This window comes from Pristiophorus japonicus, chromosome 1, assembly GCF_044704955.1.
Source record: "Pristiophorus japonicus isolate sPriJap1 chromosome 1, sPriJap1.hap1, whole genome shotgun sequence".
Classification (NCBI taxonomy): domain Eukaryota; kingdom Metazoa; phylum Chordata; class Chondrichthyes; family Pristiophoridae; genus Pristiophorus; species Pristiophorus japonicus.
The window spans coordinates 386,743,275-386,761,265 of record NC_091977.1 but is presented as its reverse complement, the minus strand read 5'-3'; the positions used below and the strand labels follow the sequence as shown (position 1 = coordinate 386,761,265).

General features: G+C 45.1%; 1 protein-coding gene across 2 annotated transcripts in view; it reads right to left on the bottom strand.

Moving 5' to 3' along the window:
* Positions 1-17,991, bottom strand: part of stau2 (staufen double-stranded RNA binding protein 2) — a 675,620-nt gene that overhangs the window by 52,070 nt on the left and 605,559 nt on the right. For both annotated transcript variants that reach the window (XM_070891163.1, XM_070891156.1), the window contains one exon: positions 1,865-1,953. In XM_070891163.1, coding sequence (XP_070747264.1) covers positions 1,865-1,953 — 89 coding nt within the window. The remainder of the gene's footprint in view (positions 1-1,864; positions 1,954-17,991) is intronic.

Below are 17,991 nucleotides of genomic sequence, written 5' to 3'. Positions count from 1 at the left end.
CACTGGGGGGGATTAGATTTCTCTGGGAGGGATTAGATCTCTGGGGAGGAGGACTATATCGTTTGGGGGGGGGTGGGGCTGCGGAGAGAAATAGATCGTTGGGGGGAGGAATAGATCATTTGGGGGGGGAGTGAGGGGAGGAACATTGTAATTTACATACCGCTGACATACCATCGGCATAAAACCACCTTTTTTCAGGCTGTGTGCAGCTCCAGTGGTATGTCGGCGGTATGCTACCAATGTCGGAGTTTTGGGTGGTCCATAGGGTGCTCCGTGTGGGTGGATGGTATGCATACCACCCGGCGGTATGTCGCTGATGAATTTCCCGCCGGGCGGTATGTGGACGGTATGTAGGTATTTTTTGATCAATTTCGCGATTTTGGGCGGTATGCGGCGGTAAGTCCACCAATTTCGGTCCCCAAGAGAACTCTAGCGCTCTTCTTTGAATAGTGCCATGAGATCTTTTAAGTACGCCTCAGAGTGTAAACAGGGCCTCAATTTAATAATACATGCCAAAGACGGCATCTCCAAGAATGTAGCACTCCCTCAGTACTGCAGTGAAGTGTCAAATTAGATTAAATGCTCAAGTCTCTGGAGTGGGGCTTGATTACATCATCTTTTGACACAGAGATGAGAGTGCTACTACCAAGCTAAGGCTCAAACCTTTTTTACTTTACAAGTAGTCTTGACAGTTTCATAAATGATATTCCTTAGATCCTATGATTAATATATTGGCCCTGAAATTCCGTTTTGTCCTTTCCGCGGGCATTTTAGAGAAAAAATATGCACCTATCTTAAGCTGCTGCCCACGTTCGACTTTCCGATGCTGTGGCCTGAGCTGACTGCGAATCGCAGCGTGTGCACGTCGGGACGTGCGCAGGCCTGGAGCTGGAGTCACATGGCTCTGGGCAGCCAATCAGGTAAAGTATCATAGTAATAGGAGTTTCGTAAGGTCCTAAAGTCCTATTACATTGATTGAGAAACAGCCCCAAACACCTAAAACACTAATAAAAAATAGAAAATATACACTACATTCATTTAAATTAAAGTTATTAATGTCTTAAAAAAATATATATTTTCCCAATTTTTTAAAAAGATTTTTAAAGTAAACTTACCGTTGTGGGGAGGGTTTTTAATGATAAAATATGTTTTCATAACTTATATTTTTATATGTTTCTGTGTTTTTTTAAAACACTTGCGCCTGTAAAAGTAGGCTTTGCGGCTGCTTTTTCAGGCGCAAGATTTTTGAGGACATTTTTATGTGTAAATATCGGAAATTTGCATTTACAAATGTCCTCGCTCCCGATCTGCGGATGATCTGTCAAGCCAGACAGATGTGCATTGTATGCCGAAAGCCGGCTTTTCCGATGCCTTCCCGGGTCCGTACAAACTTTGTACGGGCCCGGGAACGTCGGAATTTCAGGGCCATTGTATCACAATTCCATGTGATGTATATCAATCTACAAATTGCGATTGAGGATTTTAGTGGAGGGACGCTAAAGAACTTCGTATAATATTTGTTTTTCTATTTTAAATGGGTTCGTGTCTCCACCAAACTAATAGACAAAGAAAGTCAAATGAACACATTAGGCTTTTGTCAGCTAGTATCACCTACAGTCATATCCGAGGCTACTCTCTTGGTTTTTTGGTTCCATAAAAATTATTTTGCACTCATCCATATTGAATTGTATCTGTCACCTACTTACTCAGTTACCTAAATCCTTTTGTCACCAGGTTGCGTTGTTATTTATTATTTGTTTTGTCTCTTACAGTGGTATTATCTGCTTACTATATTATCCAAATCAAAAAAAATAATTACAGAAGGGTTCCATTGTACTATTAATGCATACCAATCTGCACTTACATTTCAATGGATCCATTTTCTACCTTGATCGCACCCTCCACTGGGTCGAGTCCTTGTTCAGACAGCTGTTTCAAGGCACTTAAAGCTGCCTGTGGAACCAAAAACAAACCTGTGTAAGCCTCACTGTATGCACAATTTTTATAAAGTTTATATAATGCTGGTCATTATTCTTTCTCATTCATTTCTCAAAAGCTACAGATCATGGGTCTAATGAATATTTATCCTGGAATACAGTATAAGTAATTGTACTAAATAAATATATGTATATATATATATATAAAAATTCTAATTAATGCTACAGTTTAGGATGTTAAGATTAATTGTAATAAGTATTAACATTTAAGATGTTAACCTTTAAAAGATCTAACTATTCTCTTTTATTGGGCTCAATTTTCCCCAATGCTGTTTTTTGGCATATTGTAAGAGTTACACCCGTTTTTTTTGGCCCCGACCTCCCTACTCCAAAAAAATAACTTGCAAGTTTCCCCGTTCTAATTTTTGAAATTGGCGCTGCGCAGCCTGTCCTTTAGCTTCGGGGGGTGGAGCCTAATGTCTGCACCGAATAAAACGATGTTCCCCCTTCTACGCATGTGCGAAAAAAAAAGTTTTTTATGTGACTGCTATGGGCGCGCATGCCCAGTGCACCTCCCGGTCTGCATTTGGCCACTTTTAAAGAGCCAGCTGGGTGTGAGAACTTTAATTCTCAGTGGAAAAATCAAAGCTGCAATACAATATACAACGTGGCTCAAGGACCAAGAATTCGTACAGGATGAAGTGGAGGCACTTGTTACAGTAATTGAGAACAGATGGCACGAGCTGGACACCAGCAGAGGTCACATAAAAGTTTCACCAAAAGAAATAAAGAAACGCTGGAGGGCAGTGCAAAAAGAAATGGCTGGACCTTGGTCAAGTAGTTAGTATAAGGATTATTTTTATTTATTCACTGGAATTGCAATTGTAAATGTGACCATCTGTATGTCCCATCCAGCAGAAAGACACCCTCTCTAAAACACCCTCTCTAGATTTTCATCTTTGCAGAGGAAGGTGGTACACAACAAAAGGGAAAGAACTCGAACAGGAGGAGGCTCAGCAAATCTGCACCCACTGACACTCTTGGAAGACAGGGTCGCTGCCTGGAGAAAAGCAACCACCACTGCACAAGCTGGGCCCACACTCGAGGGAGAGGGTAAGTCCTGCAAATTCCAGAGTCTAGCTTTGCTAAATGCGCGGGCTAGCCATGCTTTAGTTCATGGGGATGTCTCTGTCAGCAACGCTTCAGATGAGGCAATGTGCTATCATTCATCGTGGTCCTTCAAATGAGCCTGCTGCCTGCGCTGTGTGAGCCTACTCATGCCACCCTGCCTCCTCCTATGCTAACCATTTGTCGGTTCTGTTATATTTTGCAGAACTTGAGGCCAACCCTGACGAGGCTGAAGCCGATGCAGAAGAAGATTCAGACACGGACGAGCCTGGAGGAGAACATCTTCCAATCCCACCTTCCAGACCAAGAACACGGGGGTGAGGGTGAAGGGCAAGGGGAGGGGATGGATGAAGCCCCCACTCGTACTCACTCTGGAGGAGGTGCAGGTGCCGCCCATTGAGGTGCCAGCCCCTTTCCTGAGTGGTACGAGTGTTGGGACATTCTATGGTTTCTCACAGTCCGAGGCTGCGGGCTCCAATGGGGTGCAGCGAGGCACACCCAGGGCCCCACCGTCTGAGGTTGTGAGTCCCAGTGGGATGCAGTGAGCCACACCCAGGGTGAGGAGGGGAAGGAGAGCTCAGCAGCACTCTCCTGAAGTGCATGATGCAACAAATGTGGTTCAGATTATGGCAATGAGCACAGAGAGCACTGACCTTATGCGATCACTCCTGGACACTATCGGTTTGGTGGGTGATGAGGTATCGGGATTGTCGGGAGAAGTAACAACACTCTCACGAGAAATGGGAACACTGTCCGGGCACATGAGGGAGGGAATGTCACAGGTAGCTGATACACTGTCAGTGAACATGAGGGAGGGAATGTTGCAGGTAGTTGAGGCACTGTCAGGGAACATGAGGAAGGGAATGTTGGAGTTAGCTGCTGCAATAAAGGAACACGCCCAGACCCCGCAGCTATTGACGGAATCAACTGTCACTCCCACTCCAATCCCCAGACCAGCCTCTGAAGAGGCCCAAGCCGGGCCTTCCACATTCCTGCCTGCCCACGCTCCCCCATCAAGAAGTGCGCATTACCCGAGATGCTCGAAAGAATAAGCTTGGTACCAATCCGAGAAACGCTGCTTCACCACCTACGGGCAGGAATGGAGTCACCAAGACCAAGCGCAGCGGACGGTCTTAGAATAAGGTGGAGGAGAGATGGGTGCAGCCTTTCTTTGCTGCTGTTGTTGTTGTTGTTATTATTATTGTTACTGTTGTAACTGTTCTCAAATTAAAAGTTTTTTGTAAGTTATGTAAATTTACAAGTTTAAAAGTTTGTAAGTGATAATAAAGTTTTTAAGTGATCTTAAAATTTATAAGTGATCTTAACTGAAAACTTTAAAGTTTGATATAAGAATATTTTTTATTAAAGTTAAATTGAAGTACAAACAGGTGTTAAACTTTTGAATAAAATATATTTTAAATTATAACAGATTGATTTTCATTATTTGTTCCATTATTAACACAACTTTTTGAACTAAAGAAGAATCATTTCCATTATTTGTTCCATTAACACAACACAACATTACAGAACAGCTTCAAACAGTAAATATGGTCCATTTGGAATAGTTGCCGCTGAGCCTTCAGGCAGCAAAGCGTTCAGATGATCTGCTGGCACAAGGCTCAAGCAATCGTTAAAAGGGCATGACGGCCCACACCCTCTTCTGTCGGGTTCAGGTAGTTGCATGGCTTCCTCGTCTTCCTCCTCATCATCTGCATGTTCCTCCTCATCATCAACCAATCTCACCTCAGTTAGTCTTTTACTACTAGCTGCTACTGCCTCATGATGGCTAAGTTATGCAGCATGCAGCACACAACAGTGAACTGACCGACAATCTCAGAGGAGTATTGCAAGTAGCCTTTGGAATGATCCAGGCATCGAAAACGCTGTTTCAAGATGCCAGTGGTCCTATTATGTTGCGCGTCGCAATGTGCGACATGTTGTATTCCCAGTCAGCTTCCATCCGGGTTACGCGTAGGGGCGTCATGAACCAGGTGGCGAGGCTGTACACCAGCAGCCAGCTCTGCCCTTCTGGCTACTGCTGAAACATGGCAGATATAGCGGTCTCGCGTAGGATGAACGCATCATGGGCGCTCCCAAGGTATCTCGTTTCAACTGATAAGATGCGATGCATGTCGTCACAGATGAGCTGCACATTCATGGAGAGGAAGCCTTTTCTGGTCCTGTACATCTCAAGAATCCTCCAAAGGTGCTCACAAGGTGATGTGGGGACAATCAATACAGCCCTGTACCTTTGGGAAGCCAGCAATCCTGGAGAAGCATTGCCTGGGTGGTCATGGGGAACTTTATGTAGTAATTCCTCCGGGCATATAGTGTAGCAGTCACCTACCGAATGCAGATATGTGTTGCATGTTGAGAAATGACACACACATCCCCAGTTGTGGCCTGGAATGATCCAGATGCATAAAATGAAAGTGCAGCTGTAACCTTCACTTCAACTGACAAAGCAGTCCTCCTGATGCTTCTAGGTTGCAGGTCTGCTTTTACTAACTCACAGATCTCGGTTACAACTTCTTTGCTGAAATGCAGCCTTCTCACACAGTCTGCATCACTCAGGTGCAGCTATGAACGCCTGTCTCAATATAGCCAATGTGGGTAAGGCCTCCTGCCCATCATCCTACATGCTCTGAGGTTCCTCGTGCGATGATGTCAAATCAATCGTCTCCTCCGCAGCACCATCATGCAGAAGGCTTGCACGAAGTATGGCATTGTCAATATTGCCCCCATAATTAAATTGCAGCTTTGCAAGAAGCTCAAAACAGCAGGATAAAGGCTTAAAAGTTTCTTTCCTCTCTCTGTCCTCAAGGTCGACGCCCTAGTATGGACCACACCCTAGTCTGAGCATGCGCAATAGGCTTGCTTAGAACGGGAAGCTGGGCATTCAATGAAAGTATTTGAAGCAACGAAGTCTAATGCAATTCTTTAATTTTAGATTTTTTTTCAAAGTACCACCTGTATCTGCGCTGTAAATACTATGGCCAGAATCTTTACCTTGGAGTCAGGTTGCGGCGTGCGGGCTGCGTAGCGGGTCGGGAACCCTAAAATTTGAACAGTGTGTTCTACACTGCATGTTTAACTTAATGGCACCAATTGAAAGACTCATGCGCGTTTCCTGGCCCAAGTAAATGGAGCGGGTCTGATGATGTCACTGATGACTCATTTTCAGCGTGGATATTTAAAGTAGCCTTGCACACAGCTTATTTGAAGGTTTATGTAGGCGTGTAGAAGGTGGTTTCAAGAGCTCTGAATTATGGAATAAGATTGACAAATCTGTGGGTCATGGAGACAAGACAGAGGGCAGCACCAGGATTCACAGATGTCTTCATGAAAGTGCTGATGCAGGCAGAAAGAGCACGCAGGTTCTCTTCCCTGGGGATGGACGAAAACGACGACCCAAAGAAACAAAATGGGCATGGCTAGAGATCGCAGAGGTCAGCAGCAGGGATGTGGTCAGGAGGACGTGGATCCAGTGCTACAAGAGATTGAATGATCTCATGAGGTCAGGAAAAGTGGGTGTAATGTCACATTCATCTACATCCTGATGTGCCATCCCCATCATTCTGCCTTCCCAAGCCTACATCATTTCTCACACCAACCTACCTTGCAGGTGCACCCATCCCTCTCTCTCTATGGACCTACTCACATCCCCATCTGATTAACCACCACTGACACACATCCTCATCCAAATGCAATCATAACAAGTAACACCACAGAAGGAGGCCATTTGGCAACATCACGCCACTCTCTCATAGTCACCATCTATAGATGTAGCCCATCCATTCCTTACACTCATTTCTTCTTTCCCTCCTTGCAGGAGAAGAGAGCGCACAACAATAGGAAGAGGTAGAGAATCAGAGGTGGCCCTCCAGTCTTCAGCAATTTGATACCAGCAGAGGAGCACGCCCTCAAAATCTCTGGAGTTGCAGAGCTGCTGTGGTGGGAGACGGAGAGAGGGGTACATCCCAGCAACCTGGTGACAGAATTATATCTCATACAGCCACATGACATACAACAGTCACCCATATGGTGAGTGATGCTAGTAGCCTGTGAAATGTCATCATGTGCATAATGGTAACTGTACCCATTCTGAACACTTCTAATTCATCTCGTTACTCCCCCATAGGTTCATCAAGTGCCCCTCATCTGTCCAGCCGGAGAAGAAAGATGATTCCTCAGAGGAAGCTCCATTCTCTGAGGGTGCACTATCAACAGACCCAAGCGCAGCAAGCACCAGCACAGATACGCACACCTTGGCAGATCTTGTGCTAGATAGTGTTGTCACCTGGTGTCTCACACATAGCAAGTGAGCAAGAGCAGATGGTGTTAACAGGGACAGCAGTGGAGACTCCTCGCCAGAGGGCGTAGGATGCTCCAAGCTCTGCTGAGCTGCTTGCAGATACTGAACCTCAAGGGCCATCGAGAAAGGACAGCAACAATTACATGAGGCTCTGCCAGCTTTTGCAGCTGCGATGTGTGCTAATGTGCAGAGAATGGAGGAATCCATTTCCAACATGAGCACCAACATTTTGTAGCCGATGTAACGATGTGCTGTTCCATGGAAAGGATGGCCACCTGCTTGGAGCCGCAAATGCGCTAATCCAACGAGAACAAGCTTGCTGTGAACAACAGATGACAGATGCTCATTGGCCTCATCTCAAGGAGGGATATTAACATAAACTTGGGCCTTCATTGCCCCACTGATGTGCAGCAAGGTGCTATTCAGCTCGTTGCTAGCACAGAATTGCGAGTGGCCCATGAGAGGGATGATGTTGAGAGGGGATGTGGAAGTGGAGGCTCTTCTCAAAGCGCTCCCACTTCTCCCCCATTGCCTCCCCCTCAGCCAGAGCCCCACATGCTGCCTTGGATCCTGATGGACAAGTCTGCCTCTGCACAGTTGCAGGAGTAGTCGTCTTTGGTTGGGCTATCACAGGCTCCAAAACCCCGAGGACATCCGCCAAAAGTGCCAAAACAGTCGGAGCAAGGAAATGAGCAGCCTGCCTCCAGCTCTGCTGAAACCACAGGGTTGCACCTCGTAGAAGCAAGCAGAAAAGAAAAAAGACACAATCCTAGATGCACAAGGGTATGCACATGGGTGTATGAAAAAAATGTTAGTGTTAATTTTCAGTTATATTTATGCCACATATAAATTTATTTCTTTGCACATCTTACCTGCCTACTACCTGGGAAGTGGCTTTGCCACTTGAAATGAATGGTGACACATTACTTAACCTCGAGATATGTGGGTTTGGGTGAGAGGAATGGCTTGGTCATTGTAGGACTGCGTTGCGGCGGGGTGGGGAGGGGACGAGTTGGGGGCAGTTAGTCCAGTATCTGGGAGCCATATGGGAACACTGGAGCAAGTTAAGTAAATCTGGCCATTATGAGGCCACCTCAGGCCATAATGTGCGCCACCGATGGTGCCATTTTCACCTTAGGTTCATCCTCCTCCTCCGTGTTCACCTGTTCCTCCTCCTCTTCCATCTGTTCCTCCTCCTCCAAAGAGGCTGTGCGCTCTGCGCCTTGCTCCTCCTGCAGTTCCATTCCTCGCTGCTGCGCTAGCTTGTGCCACGCGCAGCCTACGATGATTCTGGAGACCCTGTACTGAAGGGCTCCTCCAGGTCTGTCACGGCATCTGAAGTGCATCATCAGCATCCCGATTGCTTGCTGCCTACTGCTTGCTCTATGACACATCTGGTGGACATCTGGATGTCATTATAACGCTCCTCGGCCTCATTACTTGGTATCCTCAAAGGTGTCATCAGCCATGTCTTCAGTGGATAGCTCTTGTCTCCAAGCAGCTAGCAGGTAAGTCTGTTTGGAGGAGCAAAGAGCTGAGGGAGGGTGAACTAGCGGAGCACGAATATGTCATGACAGCTGAAAGGGAATCTGGCACACACATGCATAATAATCTTTTCATGGTTGCAGATGAGCTGTACATTGATGGAGTGGAAGCCTTTGCGGTTCACAAACACTCCTGGGTGATGTGGGAGTGATGTTGGTCACATGTGTGCAGTTGATGATGCCTTGCACCTGTGGGTAGCCTGCCAGAGCTGCTAAGCCCGCTCAGTAACACTGGCTTCATCAGTGGCAAAGTTTGCATAAGTGGCTGACGTGTCAAACATGGCATCGGTCACTTGGGTGATGCATCTGTGGGGCGGCTAGATGCGAGATCCTGCAAATGTCTGCTGCAGATCCCTGGAAGGAGCCTGAGGCAAAGAAGTTGAGGCCGGTGGTGACTTTGACAGCCACTGGTAAAGTGTGTCCGTCAGGTCCTCTGAGCATCAGGTCTTGTTCCAACAAGCTACAAATGTCTGTCATGACCTGGTGTGATAGCCTGAGCTTCCTGAAGCACTGCTGTTCAGTCATGTCCAGGAAACTCAACTTCTGCCTGTATTTCCTGTGTTGAGGGTGGAGCTCCTGTGGAGTATCAGGTCATTGAGGAGAAGGCTGCTTTTGTGGTTGCTGCTGCTGGTGTTGTGGCTGCTGTTGTTGGTTCTGGGGCTCAGCTTGGTCCAATTCTGAGGCCCAAGGTGAGACGTCTTAAGCAGCACCTATGCTAATCTAATAGAAGGCAGGTAAAGTGGAGATCAGAGACCCAATCCTCAATGTTCTGACAATGACTAGCAATGTGATGAGAGTGGTTTTCAATGTTGAAGAAATGACCTGAAAACTCCTGACAGCTAAATCTCTGCACCAAATGGAATCGGCAAGAGCCGTTCCATTAGGCAAGGAAGCCTAATGTGGGAGTATGTGTGTTTTTTCTAGCTGTCACTTAATGGACTCGCACAATGGCCACAGGGCTTCCCCCTCCCCTTCACAGGCGAGGTTCCTGAGGTGCGTGAATCCCATGCGCAACAAGTTAAAGCCAAAACCTGATGTTAAAAAGCCTCATAAGGGTCTCTCAACAAACAGTTAAGCACTTCAATGAGATCTGCTGCCTCTCCCGAGCAGGTCCATGGCGCGCTGGGAAACGCGCCCGAGTTAAATGCGGAAGTCAGCGGGTTCCCAAACGCGCTGGCAATTTCCACGATTTTTACTGATGACCCGCCCCCAAACCTGCTCGCTCAGCACTCGGAAAATTCTGGCTGATGTAGCTATATAAATAAGCCATAAACTGTTCGAAAGACTGTTCATAATAGACTGCCGCTGAAAAATAATGTCGCCGAGAACAAAAATACTACAGGTAATTTTACAAATTTGTGTTCCCAGAGCACACTAGGAGCATATACGGGGTTTTGGGCCTGTACCCAGTAGGCAAAGCTCTGTGCAGGAAGTGCTAACTCGTCAAGTTACAGCTACTGTTACTTATTCCGAACCTCCCTGTGACCCCTCCCATTCTCATTCTGATAATTCTATCTTTGGTCTCCCAAGTCCTTCAACCAAGGCCAGCTCAAACTTCAGGGACAGTGGGGTCAATTTATCAAATGCCCGCTTGCCATCTCAAATTGCACATCAGGAAACTGTGGCGTGATTCCCATGATTTTCTATCCAGTCTGTCCTTCCCATCCACGATGACCCTTCTATCTTGGAGCGGTTTCACTCATCGTTTGGCTTCCTAATGCGTTTCACAGCCTGACTGAGATGAGCTTTGAAATCAACCAGCATTTTTCACCTCTTTCCAGTCTTTGAAAATTTGTTTTCAGTCTATTAGCTTTTTGTCTGCTTCTTTGTGAAAGTCTTTACAGTATTCTTCACCTTTATTTATTCTTCTTTGTCCTCATTGGCCCTATGAAGTGTTTTTCTTGTTGGCATTATACCAGTTCTGAAATGTTGCTAGACATGCTGTGTATTTCCAGTATTTCTGTTATTACTATAGAGGAGAAGTTTACAGGTGGGAGAGACTGAAATTCAGCCAGTATATGTATGCGGCTTCATTAGATGTAGTATAAAGGAAAACCAGCCTTTGCTTGTCGAATCAGTAACCACTACAACAGGAGAATGAAGTGAAAGTGATACATGATACTTCTCCTTTGTGACTTAAAAAAAAACACAGAAAAAATCCATTTGTAAATAGAGCTCATTGCTTATTGGCAAAGTCTATTGTTAACAAACATTTCCATTGACATTTATAATAGATACCACATAATGGTATTATACTCAATGTATTAAGCTCAAATGAGCAGAGAAAGTTAGTGAGCAACAGAATTTTAATAGATGTGGGTTCTTTTGAGGGATTTACAATACTGTCTTTTGTGAATGGTTTCTTTGCAGATACATCAATAAAGTCATCAACTCCATTATACTGTCACTACTTCTGCCAAACTTAAAAACAAAGGCTTCTTTTAAGACAGTGTAGGTTATGATATAGTGCTACAATCACCATCAATATTAATCCATGATGAATCAGCAGAAGATGCAATTTGAGTGGGATAGGTCAAGTATGTAATTTTTTTGCTTCCATCTAGATGCACATTGAAGAACCGACAAAAATCACCTAAACATGGTATGTGTTTGAGTGACAAATGACCCAAGACCTTGAACTTAAAACCTCTCCTGTTGGGAATAAAGCACAGAAACGAAAAGTTAAAAAAATAATAAAAATTTCAAATTTAAGGGGGTGAAATTGTCCTGCGCCCCGATTGGGGGCAGTAACCTTCCAGGGCCGGACTTATAGCGCCCGGCACGGAAGTCCGGCCCCTGACGCGGAATTGCTCTTACCGCCCCTGAAAGGAAGCGGAGCACAATCTCCCACGCTCCACTTCCTGTAGGGCCGGGTCCCGGGGCGCGACTGGGGCATTGAGAGAAGCGCTATGCGGACACTCCATGTAGCGCTGACACGCTTCAACGCCCCTCCCCTTCCATTAAAGGGAAGGACCGCTGCGCACTCTGCATGGCCACCATTGGGCCACCAGGGCATCGGGCGACTGGGCCAGCAGCCTGGCACCCAAGACGAGAGTCGGCCCACAAAAAAAGATGGCTGCCCGGGACACTGGCACCCTCACCTTTAATCACCGCCCCGAGAGAGGAGGTCCGCCTATTTCGCGACCCGCGAAGCTGCCATGAACATTTGCCCGTGCCAGCCTCGCAGCCCACGGGGCAATTTCCCTCGTGGGCCGTTAAGGGGTCGGCATGGGGTCACCCCCTGGAGGCACTAATAGGGCTATAAAAAGAGGCAATTTCGGCCCCTAAGAATCTTAACAACAATTTACTACCTGTAGGAATGAGACTCCAGTTTAAATTGTTCCCTTTCTGAGCTCAAAAGATTGATTGACATTGCAGGAACATAAATCTAACTTTCTGCAGCGAGTTTAATTGGCAGTTCCTGTGCAAATACTGCAATTTCATCAAATTCACAGAGAGGTTGAGGACAAGCTGTCATTTTCACGAAGCTCACAGCGGAGTGGTGCAAATCATCCAGCAACTTCTGACAAGTCACAATTCACGGGTTATCTCTTCCTCGCCACAAGCTGCTGGGCAAGTTACACATTACTAACAGTGAGCACATTAAACTCGCCACTTTTTGGCAGCAAATTCTAGGCGATGATTGTAGGAATCCAAACAGATTTTTGATTGCTCGTGCTATTCATATGGTATCAGTCGGATAGTGAGCAGGGGAGAATCACATGCAACATCTTTTGCACAAGAAACAGAAAAGCAGCTATTATCTTGTCACCAAAATTTCACTGTAAATTTATGTGACTTGAAATAACTATAACTTTAAAAGTTGCAACTGAAAATTTAATTAAGTCAAAGTAAAATGTAAATGTTTAAAAAATTACGTTTTAATTGAAAATTTAGCTAAATTAAAGGCCAGGGTGTCCTGTTGACACTCTGGACCACTTCATAAGTCTTGGACATTTGCAGCTCCATAAATGAAAGAAAGTGTGTGTGCAATGCCAGGGGACTCAACTAGTCCATCTTAAACATCTTCATTTAGACAGTGAGTACTATTCTCAAGAGTTGGCAATCTAGCTCCTCTAATGGCTCTGTGGTTAAATACAAGAGCTAGTATTGTACTGAGCTATACAAATCAGGAAGATCCCAAAGTCAATCACTGGTTTTCAGATCTCAGCCACAGTTGCTGTAGGGAGCTAAAATTGGTCTTAGTTTTCCTCTTCCTAAACCAGGGTACTATCAACCAGGATTCTCATTCCTGCTAGAGGTACATGTGCAGACAGGATGTGAACAGGATTAGGTCTAACTGTGATGGATCCATAAGATCAAATAGCTTGTTAACACCCAGGATCTGTAATATGGTTTTGGGCCTAGCTCCAGAGAAACTATGTTAAATGGCTATTTTCAGCCATTTCTTAAGGGTTTCTGCTGACCTCCTGTTGGAAGTACGATGGGAGATTGGTGGTAGACCCACAGAATTTCAAAGCCTCACAGCCTATATTCACACCTGAAGGATAGTCACTTGAATGAGGTACCAAAGAGTGTCTGAAATTGCACCGCGGCATGAGTCACAATCTGTAAGAGAGGCAGGCGGTATGATATACCTTTAATTAAGATTTTCAATTTTAAGAACTGTTATTGGTTGGAGCCAAACTGTCTGGAGCAGTTTTCAGTTGTGTAATATTCTCAGTGATTACGATTCAGACATGGAATACTCAGCTCTTGTCTGTTCCTGTATTTTTTTAAAATTAGGTAAACAATTTCATGATATTTAGGTTTTGTGAACATAAGAACATAAAAAATAGGAGCAGAAGTAGGCCATTTGGCCCCCGAGCTTGCTCCGCCATTCAATAAGATCATGGCTAATCTGAAATTGAAGGAATTGCACAAGTTTTAGATTTAACCTTGGTGGAGCAACAGTAAAATTGTTAGTTGCTGCAACTTAGTTATAACTAAATGCCTTGTGATGTGACAAAATAAAGTTGCAAAGAAACAATGGGCTAGACTTTCCACTAGATGGCTAAGGCCCAAAAAAATGGGCAATGTTCCAGCGATGTGGGACATATCGCCCGTGCTGTTCGCCGGCACAAGGCCCATTTTTCTTTTTGCGATTTTCCACTCGGCCTTACCCCGGTGATGTCAAATGGGCGATCTGATTTTTTGGCTAGCTCACGATCGCCAAAGAAAGCAGAAGTCAAACGGAAGTCATAGAAAAAAAAAAGCTTCCCTAGCAATGCTTTTGTGTGCATGTGTGGGATTTTTTTTTTGGTTGATTTATTTTGCCGTGTTTGGAGAGGTCATGGGTCATCGCACATGCTCAGAAGCACAGGGAGGGTCAGAGAGCGCGGGAGAGAGAGAAGGAGAGAGGACTGTTCGTTTGCTCAGTGAAATATTTGACTAATCTAGTATCTAGTATATAGTATTTTAAAGCAACTAGAAAAGGAAAGGGAGAGTGAAAGGAGAAGGGCTAAAGCCTTTAGCGAGGAGGCCAACGAGGCTCTTGTAAATGTAGTGATTAATAGATGGGAGGACTTGACATGGGGTGGGTATGGGAAACCTCTACCCCTTGCATATCGCAGACTATGATGGAGATTGCCGATGTTGTGACATCGGCATCTAATGAGGTGCATACTGCTGACCAGTGCCGCAAGAGATGGAACAGCCAGAGTAAGTTGCATTTTATATTCTATATTTAAAATACTATATACTAGATACTAGATTAGTCAAATATTTAAAAGTCATATTTAAAATCATACATATGTATTATTTACTTAATGTTTATAAATTGTAATTAGAATCTTCAATGTCATTTATTTATAATATAAAAGAATTAAATTATAAAACATTTATTCACCCAAACACTAAGTTGAATCTTATAGTATTAAAAATTATTCATATGCACTGCAATGTTAAGTAATAATCGAACATTTAAATCTGTCAGTCTCAAAGGTTTATTGTCAAATCCATTAGCTTATGCAGTGCAATGTTATCTTATCATTTACAGAAAAAGATAACTATCAACATTGCGGAGCAAAGGAGAACAGGCGGCGGCTCCGCAACGGTCCACGTGCTAACACAATTCGAGGAGCTTGCGGTGGCCTTGGTGGGGCCTGAAAGCCGCTCGGTCATGACCCGTGGTGTTGCCGAGCCCACTCTTCAATCTAGTGAGTAATGGGAACTGTACAATGTGTCAAACATTACTAAATACATACTAAAAATATCGTAGTCACGCATGTAATGTTATGCAATTATAATTCAATCATTTTGATGTACTCTTGATCTACGAATGAGGCCATGTTACCCCTGGTGAACCCTTGTGCATATGGGGTTTTGAAAAGTATTGGAATATTTTGGGTTATTGAAATATTGATATTGATATTGAAATATTGATAATATATTGATATGTATTACATAGAAACATAGAAACACAGAAAATAGGTGCAAGGGTAGGCCATTCGGCCCTTCAAGCCTGCACCACTATTTAATAAGATTGTGGCTGTTCATTCCCTCAGTACCCCTTTCCTGCTTTCTCTCCCTATCCCTTGATCCCCTGAGCCGTAAGGGCCATATCTAACTCCCTCTTGAATATATCCAATAAACTGGCATCAACAACTCTCTGCGGCAGGGAATTCCACAGGTTAACAACTCTCTGAGTGAAGAAGTTTCTCCTCATCTCTGTCCTAAATGGCCTACCCCTTATCCTAAGACTGTGTCCCCTGGTTCTGGACTTCCCCAACATCGGGAACATTCTACCCACATCTAACCTGTCCTGTCCTGTCAGAATCTTATGTTTCTATGAGATCCCCTCTCATCCATCTAAACTCCAATGTATAAAGGCCCAGTTGATCCAGTCTCTCCTCATATGTCAGTCCAGCCATCCTGGGAATCAGTCTGATGAACCTTCGCTGCACTCCCTCAATAGCAAGAACGTTCTTCCTCAGATTAGGAGACCAAAAATGAACACAATATTCCAGGTGAGGCCTCACCAAGGCCCTGTACAACTGCAGTAAGACCTCCCTGCTCCTATACTCAAATCCCCTAACTATGAAGGCCAACATACCATTTGCCTTCTTCACTGCCTGCTGTATCTACATAGAAACATAGAAACATAGAAAATAGGTGCAGGAGTAGGCCATTCGGCCCTTCGAGCCTGCACCGCCATTCAGTGAGTTCATGGCTGAACATGCAACCTCAGTACCCCATTCCTGCAATCTCGCCATACCCCTTGATCCCCCTAGTAGTAAGGACTATATCCAACTTTCAATGACTGATGAACCATAACACCCAGGTCTCGTTCCACCTCCCCATTTCCTAATCTGCCGCCATTCAGATAATATTCTGTCTTTGCGTTTTTGCCCTCAAAGTGGATAACCTCACATTTATCCACATTATACTGCATCTGCCATGCATTTGCTCACTCACCTAACCTGTCCAAGTCACCCTGCAGCCTCTTAGCGTCCCCCTCACAGCCACCCAGTTTAGTGTCATCTGCAAACTTGGAGATATTACACTCAATTCCTTCATCTAAGTCATTGATGTATATTGTAAAGAGCTGGGGTCCCAGCACTGAGCCCTGCGGCACTCCACTAGTCACTGCCTGCCATTCTGAAAAGGACCCGTTTATCCCGACTCTCTGCTTCCTGTCTGCCAACCAGTTCTCTATCCACGTCAGTATATTACCCACAGTACCATGTGCTTTGATTTTGCACACCAATCTCTTGTGTGGGACATTGTCAAAAGCCTTTTGAAAGTCCAAATGCACCACATCCACTGGTTCTCCCTTGTCCACTCTACTAGTTACATCCTCAAAAAATTCCAGAAGATTTGTCAAGCATGATTTCCCCTTCATAAATCCATGCTGACTTGGACTGATCCTGTCACTGCTTTCCAAATGCGCTGCTATTTCATTCTTAATAATTGATTCCAACATTTTCCCCACTACTGATGTCAGGCTAACCGATCTATAATTACCCACTTTCTCTCTCCCTCCCTTTATAAAAAGTGGTGTTACATTAGCTACCCTCCAGTCCATAGGAACTGACCCAGAGTTGATAGACTGTTGGAAAATGATCACCAATGCATCCTCTATTTCTAGGGCTACTTCCTTAAGTACTCTGGTATGCAGACTATCAGTCCCCAGGGATTTATCGGCCTTCAATCCCATCAATTTCCCTAACACAATTTCCCGCCTGATAAGGATATCTTTCAGTTCCTCCTTCTCACTAGACCCTCGGTTGCCTAGTACTTCCGGAAGATTATTTGTGTCTTCCTTCGTGAAGATGGAACCAAAGTATTTGTTCAATTGGTCTGCCATTTATTTGTTCCCCATTATAAATTCACCTGAATCCGACTTTTCTCTTCACATAGCTATTGTTATAAGTTGTTTAGAAATTTCATTCATCTTTCTAAGGTCAAGTGTCCGTTGAGCCAGATGATTTAGAAGAGACATCCGCAAATATCGACCCCTCCAACAGCTCGCAGGAGGAAGAGACGTAGGAGGAGGATGTTAACACTCAATCCATAAGTCAATATGAACCGGAGCAAGAGGAGGAGGAGGAGGAGGAGGAGGAGGAGGATGATGATGATGTGATTGTTTTTGTGGGGGGGGGAACAACCTGCAGCCATCTCAATTGAGATGGAAGAGGCACCGGGACCAAGCTGTGTGCAGGTGGCGATGCCAAGACATGTAATTTTGCAAACGCCGACCCCACGGAGGTCCGGTCTGCGGGGTGAGCAATCGCCTACCATGCCTACCATGGAGAGCCAGACTGAGAGCTTATTATCACTGTGCGGGGAGATGGTCGCGATTGGTCGCGACCTTATCCAGGGTTTTGCGGGATTCTCTGCGAACTGGAGCCAGATTCCAGCAACCTGGAGCGAGTTCTGCATGAACTTCTCCAACTGGTCTTCTGAGCAAGCAGAAACTGCAAGGGAGATGTTGGCCATTCGGCAGCAGACAGCTGCAACCAATGCCCTACGGCATGCGTTGCTGGCTTGACACGGCGCTGTACCCCAAGGTGTCGTGTCTGCTCGTAGCAAGATCCCGAGCACGCAAGCGAGTACAGAGGACACA